Below are 10840 nucleotides of genomic sequence, written 5' to 3'. Positions count from 1 at the left end.
TCTTCCCCACATCAAATTCCTAGACAACTCAATGGGGGTAAAATTTGACAGTGCAGTACGTTGTTTCCAATTGAAAACACTCAATCTACTTCTAACAGACACAACGAAACACCTGAGAAAACTAGAAAGGGAAATTAAACATACAGAGTCGGAGTTAAATAATGTACAACCATCTAACTATATTAGACAATATCTTAACATCCAGAATATGAAAATAGAGGAAACATTCAAAAAAATCCAAAGCAAACAAATAAAAAAAATACAGGAATTGAACAACAAAAATGATAATACCGATATCACACATACAGAGTGGGTCACTAACCTCACTAACACTACTATACCTAAAACAGTCATGGAAGTTTTAAGCTTGGGCCCAAACTACAGCAAAGAATATAAAACAAAAGACATACCTATAACGGACATTGTTGCGAGTTTGGAAACTGCAATTATGAATCTGGAACCAGAAACACAGAAAAAAATAAGAACAGATATTACAAATACCATCACTAATTTCAAACACAAAAATTCTAAGAAGAATAGAGAACAAGTAATATTGAATAAAAAAATCAAAGAAACGACAGTATTTCTGAAGAACAATCCTCAACTCACCATCCTGAAACCAGATAAATCGAATAAAACCGTTATTATGAACAAAAGTGAATATAAAAATAAAATAATGGAACATCTTAATGACGAACAAACTTACAAAAGATTGAATAGAAATCCTACACAAATAATTCAAAAGAAAAATAACGAATTAATAAAAAATTGGGAAATGAAAAATCTTCTACCTAAAAAACTATGTTCCAGTCTCAAAATACACAACGCTGTACCTCCCCAATTCTACGGTTTACCTAAGCTCCACAAAAACAATATTCCATTAAGACCAATTGTCAGCTGTATTCAAAGTCCTACCTATAATTTATCAAAATATTTATCCAAGTGTATTTCACCCATTATTGGCCAGAATGCATACCACATAAAAGATTCTTGGACATTCAAACAATTCATAAATACAGTGAGCTTGAAAGACAATGAAAAATTGGTATCATTTGATGTTGTCAGCCTATATACCAACACTCCGATGGAAATTGCAAAACGATGGGATGAAATAAAACATCACACAGATCTCACGAAAGTTGAATTTCTGAAGGCCACTGATTTCTGCATATCAAACTCTTATTTTCAGTTTGAGGATTCTTTTTACAGCCAAATAGACGGATGCAGCATGGGAGCCCCTCTATCAGCACTATTAGCCCAATTGGTAATGGAAGATCTTGAAGAAACCATAATAAATAAAATAAAACACAAAATATCTTTTTTCAAAAGATATGTAGATGACTGCCTGACTGCAGTTTCCGAAGCAGATATATTATTAATTTTAAACGAATTAAACAACTATCATCCAAAAATTAAATTTACAACAGAAATTGAAAAAGACAACAGAATAAACTTTTTAGATATGACACTCATACATAATATTATGAACTCAAAAATAGAAACAATTTGGCACACAAAAGAAACATGGTCAGGCAGATACCTAAATTATAAATCAATAGCACCAATTCAATATAAAAAAAGTGTAATTTCAGGGATTGCCGATAGATCGATAAAGCTGACATCACCAAAATATCGTATCGAGACAATAAAAAAAGCAAAGAAAATCCTAAATCAAAATAACTATCCATCAAATCTAATAGAAAAAATATTTAAAAACAGAATTCATTCAGCTTATAATACCATCGAAAACGAAGCCACAAAAGGAAACAAAAAATATGTAGCAATTCCATACGTGAAAAATTTATCAGAAAAAATTAATTACATATTCAAAGACACAGACATAAAAATTGCACATAAATCCAAAAACAATTTGAAACATCTCTACACCAAGCTAAAATCCAAAATTCCAAAAGATAAAATATCCAATTGTGTTTACAAACTAAAATGCAAAGAATGTTCAGGAGTTTACATAGGCCAAACAACCCAATATATAAAAGAAAGAATCAACGGCCACAAATATGCAAAAAATTCTACAGCCTTAAAGAAACATGAATTAACAACTAACCATGGGTTCGACTTCGACAACTGTGAAATCTTACACAAAGAAACCAACAGCAAAATTAGGACTTTTCTGGAAATGATTTACATTCAAAAGGAAAAAAACTCTATAAACGACAGAACCGACCTGAAAAATTTAGCAAAAATTTACCATAACATCCTGCAATAATATAAAACCTATCTAGAGGAGGCATCTGTGACTACAATTGTAAAACAAAATCAAAATGAAATGAAAACTTCAATAACATATTTATTAATATAGATAGATAAACACAGATGGCAATTCAAGTGATAAACTGGGAAACTGCATTGTCAAGAATTAAACAAATCAAATTTTATTTGACAGTACCCTCGTAAAGATTAAATTTTATTGATTTGACTTGTACAACTTTTATTATAGGAATATTGCTAGACTAGTAAGTTAGCATAGACATAAGGGAAAAAAAAAATGAATAATAATCAATTTTAATTAATTTTAGATGTTGATGTCCAACTGTTATTATACAATCTTGAAAAAGGCTTATTTACGCCGAAACATATGTCGATTTCACTGAATAAAATATAAATATTTGAATTTTAATGTGCTCTAAACCCAAGAAAATTACACTTTCAATATATATATATATATATATATATATGTTTTTTTTTTTTTTTGTACCACCTTTATAGGGTTTCGTAGTGAGAATTCCGGGCTATGGTGGGCCAAGGCATCCTCACGCACTGGTCAGAAACGCCCGAACGATCCTCGTCGTCCACAGGATAACTTCTCTCTGTGCGTCTGTGATAAGCCTCTCCTCTAATCCGAGCTGGTAAGTATGCTCATTTAAATGTCTTTCAACCATTCCATTGGTGCTTATGATCAGTGGGAGTATCGTCGTGTTGGTAAGTTTATAAATTTCTTTCAGCTCGAATGCAAGATCATGGTACTTCATTCTTTTTTCAGCATAGGCTTTCTCGATGTTGTCATCCGCTGGAATGGTGACGTCTATTATTGTGACCTTGTTCTCCAGTTTGTGAAATATGACAATGTTACGTCGTGAAAATTGTTGTTTGTTGGCGCCACCTGCGGCCGCGGTATTACCCGGTCGGTAAAAACCCGGTCGGTAAAAACCCGGTCGGTAAACAAACATCGCCATAAGAATAATAATAATTTTTCTCAAGTGTCAAACTGTGCTTATCGATTCTAAAATATATTAAACTAAGTTAATTTGATTACTTAAAATTCATCTAATTATCTGTCATCTTTATACATTTTCAATTTCTTCTGTTAAAAACTGATTGAGCAATTTCGAGTTAATTGTGTGTTACTCAAATTGAGTGATAACCACGAAGCCGGTGCAGAAGAGGTTAATCATCCCTTTTACCCATCCACCTGACCATCTTCTGCCACCAGATTAGGGGGTAAATTCCCAGACATCATCTCTCTTAACTCACGAGGTAAGTGCACACAAATTCTTTCAAGTTGCTTAATCTCTCAATAGTTATCGTCATCTGAAATTGGTTGCAATAATTTGCGATCATTTATTGGTGCCGAAACCCGGGAATTGTTCAAATTAATTCCATAATTTCAGTCTGATTTTTATTTCCGTTCATCTGATTATCCATTTAAATTCGCCGTTCAATTTTCTTTCCAATAAATCAAGTGGAAAATTATTGAACGGCTTATCGCGCGTCATCTGTTTATTATCTCCTTTGGCAAGATAAGCATCGTCTGTTCACTTTTCGAACTATAAATTCCGAATCAATTTATTTCTTGTATACCGGGGTCGTTCGAAAGTTAAAATGCCGTCGATGGAAAAATTGAAGGCCTCTATCTCTGAGGCGGTTGTCAAGCGCGAAAATGCATTCGCAGCGGCTTCCACTCTGCTCAAATTAATTAAAAGTTTGACCACCGAAGCAGATGTTGCCAACATGTGCTTGGCCGAGTTGTTTAAGGTGGAGAAGACCTTCAAAGAGGCTGACGAGTTGATCGTAAAGCTCAACTCTCAGTTAGAAGAAGAACAGGACGAGGCACCCTCAAAGTTTTCTGCCTTTTTTGAGATTTGCCTGCATGTCCGTGCTGCCCATAGCATCTGACTGCATCTCCTTTGGCTGCGAAGCCTTCCTCTGTTGATCTCCCCATTCCTCGTGTCGAATTGCCCTCTTTTCATGGAGAAATCGAGGAATGGCCTGGCTTTATCGCGCTATTTGATGCCCTAGTGCATCAAAATAACTCCCTGGCGCCAGTCCAGAAGTTCCATCTTCTGGCATCTTCTCTTGCTGGTGAGGCGGCTTCTGTCATCTCCGGCTTCGAGATGAATTCGGTGAATTACGCTCTCGCCTATCAAGCCCTGTCCTCCCGTTATCAAAATCCTCGTCGGCTTGCTGACCTGTATGTGAGCCAGATACTGGATTCACGGCCTGCGTCTGTTTCTTCCTTGTCCCAGCTGAAACAGTTCGCCATCACGCATCAAAACGCGATCAATGCCATCAAGGCGCTGCCCATACCAGATTTAGCGGACTATCTTCTGTTCTCTCTGGTTTTGCGCAACCTCGACGTACCATCTCGTCAGTTGTTCGAGGGGCAGTTATCCTCGGATGACTTTCCCAATCTCTCGCAGCTGCTCGAATTTACCAATCGACAGCTGCGAGTGTTGGAAAGCACTTCCATCACTTCATCCCGTTCGTCTGTGCCAAGGAGGTCGTCAAGACCACCATCACCGGTAGCCTCAGCTTCTGTTTCTCCATCGGCTGTGCCTTCATCCTCTGGCCAGTCCTATCGCCGTCCGGCATACACTGGTTCGCGCTCATCTCCATCGCCCGCGTGTGTTTTCTGCTATGCAAATCACTCCATTCGCCAGTGTCGTGAATTCAAGGCCATGACTATTCATAAGCGAAGAGCTTTCGTGACTGAGCAACGATTGTGCAGAAATTGCATGTCGTCGTTCCACTCCACTGCCGACTGCGGGTCAAGTCAGTGCTGCCACACGTGCGGGGCACGTCACCATACGATTCTTCACCTGGCCTCTACTGCCACTACGTCGTCTTCCGTTTCCCACACGAGGGAGCAGTCGACAGACCAACTCCCCTCTCCACCTTCTGTTTCCCGCACGGAGGAGCCATTGACAGACTTATCCCCTTCTCCACCTATTTCTCCAGAGCAGTCAGCTCGTACTTCCATCTCTCGAATTGGAGTAAGAGGTCGATTAATTAATCTCGGCATGTCGCGCACGTTTTCTAGGGGGGCAGGTTCAACATCGTCTGGCCATGGTTCGGAATGACTACGAGTGTGGTCAGCTTGCGGCCGACTCACCCCGTCGGTCCAACATCCGTCCACGACGTCTCGTCTGTTCTCTCCTTGTCATCTGCTTTCATCTGCGCGTTCTGCCTTGCGTCAGACAAATAATCCGGACTACCTTATGCCTACCGCTTGGATCCGTCTAGACAACCGGCGGAATGTCGTTTTTGGCCGTGCTCTTCTTGATTCAGGTTGCCAACACACCCTCATCACCCGAGATTGGGCCACCAAGCTTCGTCTGCGCATTCACCCCGAAGCTATTCAACTTCGCACCTTGAGTAACGCGGATCAGTTTCGCATCCAAGGGTACGCATACGTCACTCTCTGTCACCGAGGGGATCCCCCAAATCTAATCATTAAAGCCTACGTTCTTGACGGCCATCTAGACCCTCTTCCTGTCCAAGCGTTCAATGGCCGATGGTCTGAGTTTCGGCAATTCAACCTAGCTGATCCACTCTTCTATCTTCCTCGCATCATAGGGATGTTGATTGGTTCGGATGTGCTCCCTCATCTAATTCTTCCTGGCACGTTGCGCCCATCGTCTGAACTTCCAGGGGCATTATCTACCACCTTAGGTTGGGTGCTCTATGGGCCCTATGCCCGTTATCGCAAGAGAACAAAACATGTTTCCTTCTCACCTGACATTGTCAATGGTTTCACTCGACATCCTAGAAGTACCCATCAGGCCCTCCATCAACACACCTCTTCATCATCTTCTGCAGGGTTATCACCTGCTGTTCCTTCTTCGTCACTTACGCAGCCTGATTCTCCTCTATCAGTGATCACCTGCCATTCCTCTTCTGACAAACCTAAGTCTTCTGATGCATCTCCCAAACTCTCACCATCTGACGTGATAAAATCTCATGTCGTTACCGATCTTCAAACCACGAACATGAGCCCCTCGCATCATTCAGACCAGGAGCTTGCCCACCTCGTTCGTCGCTTTTGGGAACTCGACAAGGTACCTGAAGTGCTTCCTTTAACTCCTGCAGAGAAAGAATGTGAAATGCTGTATCGCGCTGATGTAACTCGTGACTCCAACGGAAGATACACCGTTGGTTTACCCTTGTCATCTTCTCGGCTGGGTACCTCCGTCAACGTGGCGACTAGGCAGTTTATTCGGTTGGAACATCGTCTAGACAATAACCCTGCTCTTCGTGTCGCCTATCATGAGTTCATGCGTGATTATCTCGAAAGTGGACACATGGAATTGGTTCCTGAATCTTCTGATTGTCCGCGATATGAAACATATTACATCCCTCATCATCCTGTACATCACCCTGACGACCCTCCTACTAAAATTCGAGTGGTTTTCAACGCCTCTTGCGCATCTGCTAATGGCAAATCCCTCAACGATCTTCTTCTTACTGGCCCGAAACTGCAAGAGGATATTTTCACTCTTCTGCTTCGCTTTCGTCTACATCGATATGTCTTCACTGCCGATATCAGACAGATGTATCGACAGATCTTGATAAGCCCTGAGCAAAGGGATTATCAACGCATAGTCTGGCGTTTCACCAAACAGGAACCTCTCCAATATTATCGCCTTAACACCGTCACTTATGGAGTTTCTTCAGCTCCCTATTTGGCACTTAGGACCCTCCGACAGCTAGCTTCGGACGACGGACCCAAGTTTCCTGCTGCTAGGCAGGTTTTGCTAGATCAAATTTATGTCGATGACATCTTAACAGGTTGTTCGTCCGAGGCTGAAGCTCTTGAGTTGCGTCAACATGCTCAGGATCTGCTCATGGCGGGCGGTTTTGAGCTACGCAAATGGGCTACTAATCATCTTCCTCTTCTGGATGGTATTCCTTCTGATCATCGTAGAGAATCCTCCTCCATTGACCCCCTTCTTCTCGACCGTGAACCGAGTCTCAAGATTTTGGGACTTGGATGGAATCCAGCATCTGATCACTTCTTCTACTCTGTTCGTTTGACCTCAACAGCAATCACCAAGCGGTCTGTGTTGAGTCAGATGGCCAGAATCTTCGATCCCTTGGGATGGTTAGCTCCTGTTACCTTCTATGCCAAGATTTTCTTCCGTCAGCTCTGCTTACTCCATCTGGAATGGGACCAACCTCTTTCCAGTGAGGTTCAGCCCCCGTGGTTGCAGTTTCAATCCCAGCTCCCCACTTTGACAGAGCTTCACATACCACGATTCATCTCAGCCATTTCTTCTTCTGCTCATCGGCTGATCGGCTTCTGTGATGCCTCTGAATCTGGCTACGCTGCAGTAGTTTATCTCCGCACTTTCGCATCTTCTGGACATTACCATGTGTCTCTCCTGGCGGCCAAGTCCAAAATTGCCCCTTGCAAGGCTACAACCCTGCCGCGCTTGGAACTGTGCGGTGCCCATCTTCTCGCCAAGCTCATGCATCACCTGTCATCTCGTGTTTTGCAGCATCTCACTACTGAATGCATCGCCTTCTGCGATTCTTCTGTAGCCTTGTCGTGGATTCGTGGTGAGAGTCACAGGTGGAAGACATTTGTTGGCAATCGAGTCGCTGAGATCCAGGATCTGATTCCCTCAAATCACTGGAGGCATGTGGTGTCTGAAGACAACCCAGCTAATTGTGCCTCTCGAGGATTGATGCCTGCAGACATTCATCATCACCCATTGTGGTGGCGTGGTCCTCACTGGTTGTCTCTCGATTCCTCTCTTTGGCCCCTGTCCTCTGTTGATTCATCTCGAATTGATCAAGTGGACGAAGAAGCCAAGCCGCTCTCCGCTTTAGTGTTGACGGTTGTCTCCGGTGAACCCACCATGATTGACCGTTTTTCTTCGTATCTTCGACTCAAGCGCGTCATTGCCTTTTGTCGACGTTTCATACTGAATGCTCGTGGTTCAGCTTTACCTCGCACAGGTTTTCTCACCTCTATTGAGCTTCAGGAAGCAGAGATCTGCTTAATACGTCTGGTTCAATCTGTTCATTTTGCCGAGGAGCTGGCTGAGCTGCAGAAACCATCTTCTCGTCATCGACTCATCATGAAACTTCACCTTTTTTGCGATGAGCATGGACTTGTTCGAGTTGGAGGTCGCCTTTCAGCCTCTTTATTACCATATCGACACAAACATCCTGTTCTTCTACCGAAGGACAATCATCTCACTCATCTGATAATCGATGATGCCCATTATCGTCTTCTGCACGCCGGTGCTTTAGCTACTCATTCGTACATTCGTCGACGGTACTGGATATTGGACGGACGTAATGTAGTACGCAATCGTCTGCGCAAGTGCAACCGATGCTTTTCTTGCAAGCCCCGTCCTCTAATACAGCCAATGGGCAATCTTCCACCAGAGCGGCTATCATCTGCTATGGCTTTTCTCACTACTGGTGTCGACTACGCCGGCCCATTTTATGTGACGAGTGCACGACTACGCGGAGCCGTTAGCACGAAGGCATATCTGGTTGTCTTCATCTGCTTCTCTACTAAAGCAGTTCATCTAGAATTGGCATCTGAGCTGTCAACCCCAGCGTTCATCGCTGCTTATCGGCGCTTTGTTGCACGCCGAGGTCATCCTTCCGTCATCTTTTCGGATAACGGGACCAACTTTGTTGGTGCTCATGACTACCTTCGTGACCTTGGTCGCTTACTGTCTGCTCCACAACATCAGCAGAGTCTTTGTGATGCCGCCTCGTCGTCCGGAACTGACTGGCGATTCATACCCCCTTCCAGTCCTCACTTTGGCGGCCTGTGGGAGGCCGCTGTAAAATCTGCTAAACATCATCTTACTCGCGTTATTGGCGAGCAGAAACTCACTTACGAGGAGTTTCTCACCGTCTGCACTCAGGTTGAAGCCATCCTCAACTCTCGTCCTCTGTATCTTCCATCATCTGATCCTTCTGATTTTGAGGCCCTTACACCAGGGCATTTCTTGGTTTTCCGGTCCCTAAAAGCTCCTCCTGACAACGATGTCAGTTCTGTGTCTGTGAACCGGTTATCTCGTTGGCAACTAGTCCAGCGATTTCAGCAGGACTTCTGGAAGCGTTGGCGTCAGGAATACTTGCATACCTTGCAGCAACGTCACAAGTGGTTGCAGCCATCTACCCCCATTCTTCCAGGTACTGTAGTCGTCATTCGAGATGATAATCTTCCTCCTCTGAAATGGAGTATCGGTCGTATATCATCTGTTTTTCCTGGAACTGACTCCACCACTCGTGTAGCTGATGTTACTACTTCCTCTGGGATAATTCGACGACCAGTCGTCAAGCTGTGTCCTCTTCCAAGTCAATAGATGGCCCTTTTTCGTCTGTTCACTTACTGAAGGGACTCTTCAGGGCGAGCGGCATGTTACGTCGTGAAAATTGTTGTTTGTTGGCGCCACCTGCGGCCGCGGTATTACCCGGTCGGTAAAAACCCGGTCGGTAAACAAACATCGCCATAAGAATAATAATAATTTTTCTCAAGTGTCAAACTGTGCTTATCGATTCTAAAATATATTAAACTAAGTTATTTTGATTACTTAAAATTCATCTAATCATCTGTCATCTTTATACATTTTCAATTTCTTCTGTTAAAAACTGATTGAGCAATTTCGAGTTAATTGTGTGTTACTCAAATTGAGTGATAACCACGAAGCCGGTGCAGAAGAGGTTAATCAACCCTTTTACCCATCCACCTGACCATCTTCTGCCACCGGATTAGGGGGTAAATTCCCAGACATCATCTCTCTTAACTCACGAGGTAAGTGCACACAAATTCTTTCAAGTTGCTTAATCTCTCAATAGTTATCGTCATCTGAAATTGGTTGCAATAATTTGCGATCATTTAGACAATGTCAGGCCGATTATGTGCAATAGGTCTATATATATACCAGATAATCCCACGAAAGTGTGAAAAAAAAAAAAATATATATATATTTTTTTTTCACACTTTCGTGGGATTATCTGGTATTGTCCGGGCACGCGTGCGCCAAGGACAACCCCGTCTGTTAATGAGGGTAGAGCACTCTCCTTATGATGTTGACAGTTCCAAGAATTACTGCCTTCTGCATCCACATATATATATATATATATATATATATATATATATATATATATATATCGTGAATCTTTAAGGGAATTCGACTGATAAGAAGGATTTCAGTTTTACTCTTTATTCATACCAAGCTTTCGGAACTGGTTAGTTCCTTCCTCAGGGTTACTACAATTTTAACAATTAAAATTAAAATTACATATACAAAAAGAACTTTCCCAAATCTTTAAAAACAGTCACTTACAGAATTTGAGGTTGTCTCCTTAATAAGTTAAAATTCATCAATTAACGCAAATTTTTAAGTAAATTAGTCTCAAATACTCTATCAGTTGGATTAATCTTATATATATATATATATATATTTTTTTTTTTTTTTTTTTTTTTTTCACCTTATAGGGTTGGTATCTCTTAGTGCCGGGCAGAATTTGCCAAGGCATTTCAGATAGATGTAAGGAACTTCCGTACTATTCTAACATTTGCTAGTATGACCTCCCTCTGGGCTGTACTAATGAGGTCCACATCCAGTTT

At 42.0% G+C, this 10840-nt stretch overlaps 2 protein-coding genes across 2 annotated transcripts; both read left to right on the top strand.

Annotated features, from left to right (window-relative positions):
- Positions 1–3840: 3840 nt before the first annotated feature.
- Positions 3841–5318, top strand: LOC123678680. The gene is made up of 2 exons (XM_045615820.1): positions 3841–4029; positions 4128–5318. Exons 1-2 carry the CDS (start codon positions 3841–3843, stop codon positions 5316–5318), a joined length of 1380 nt encoding a protein of 459 aa, XP_045471776.1.
- Positions 5319–5456: 138 nt separating this feature from the next.
- On the top strand, positions 5457–9572 carry LOC123678679. Its single transcript, XM_045615818.1, has one exon. It carries the CDS (start codon positions 5457–5459, stop codon positions 9570–9572), a length of 4116 nt encoding a protein of 1371 aa, XP_045471774.1.
- The last annotated feature ends 1268 nt before the right edge of the window (positions 9573–10840 follow it).

The sequence above is a fragment of the Harmonia axyridis genome, chromosome 4 (assembly GCF_914767665.1).
Source record: "Harmonia axyridis chromosome 4, icHarAxyr1.1, whole genome shotgun sequence".
In the NCBI taxonomy this organism is placed as follows: domain Eukaryota; kingdom Metazoa; phylum Arthropoda; class Insecta; order Coleoptera; family Coccinellidae; genus Harmonia; species Harmonia axyridis.
The sequence above is the reverse complement of the archived record's forward strand: the minus strand, read 5'-3'. Positions and strand labels throughout refer to the sequence as shown.

Bases quoted from the DNA above. Each gene is read 5' to 3' on its own strand.
- LOC123678679 (XM_045615818.1), top strand. From the start codon at position 5,457: ATGCCTACCGCTTGGATCCGTCTAGACAACCGGCGGAATGTCGTTTTT.
- LOC123678680 (XM_045615820.1), top strand. From the start codon at position 3,841: ATGCCGTCGATGGAAAAATTGAAGGCCTCTATCTCTGAGGCGGTTGTC. The intron at 4,030-4,127 runs GTAAAGCTCAAC...TGCTGCCCATAG, and splicing joins AAGAGGCTGACGAGTTGATC to CATCTGACTGCATCTCCTTT.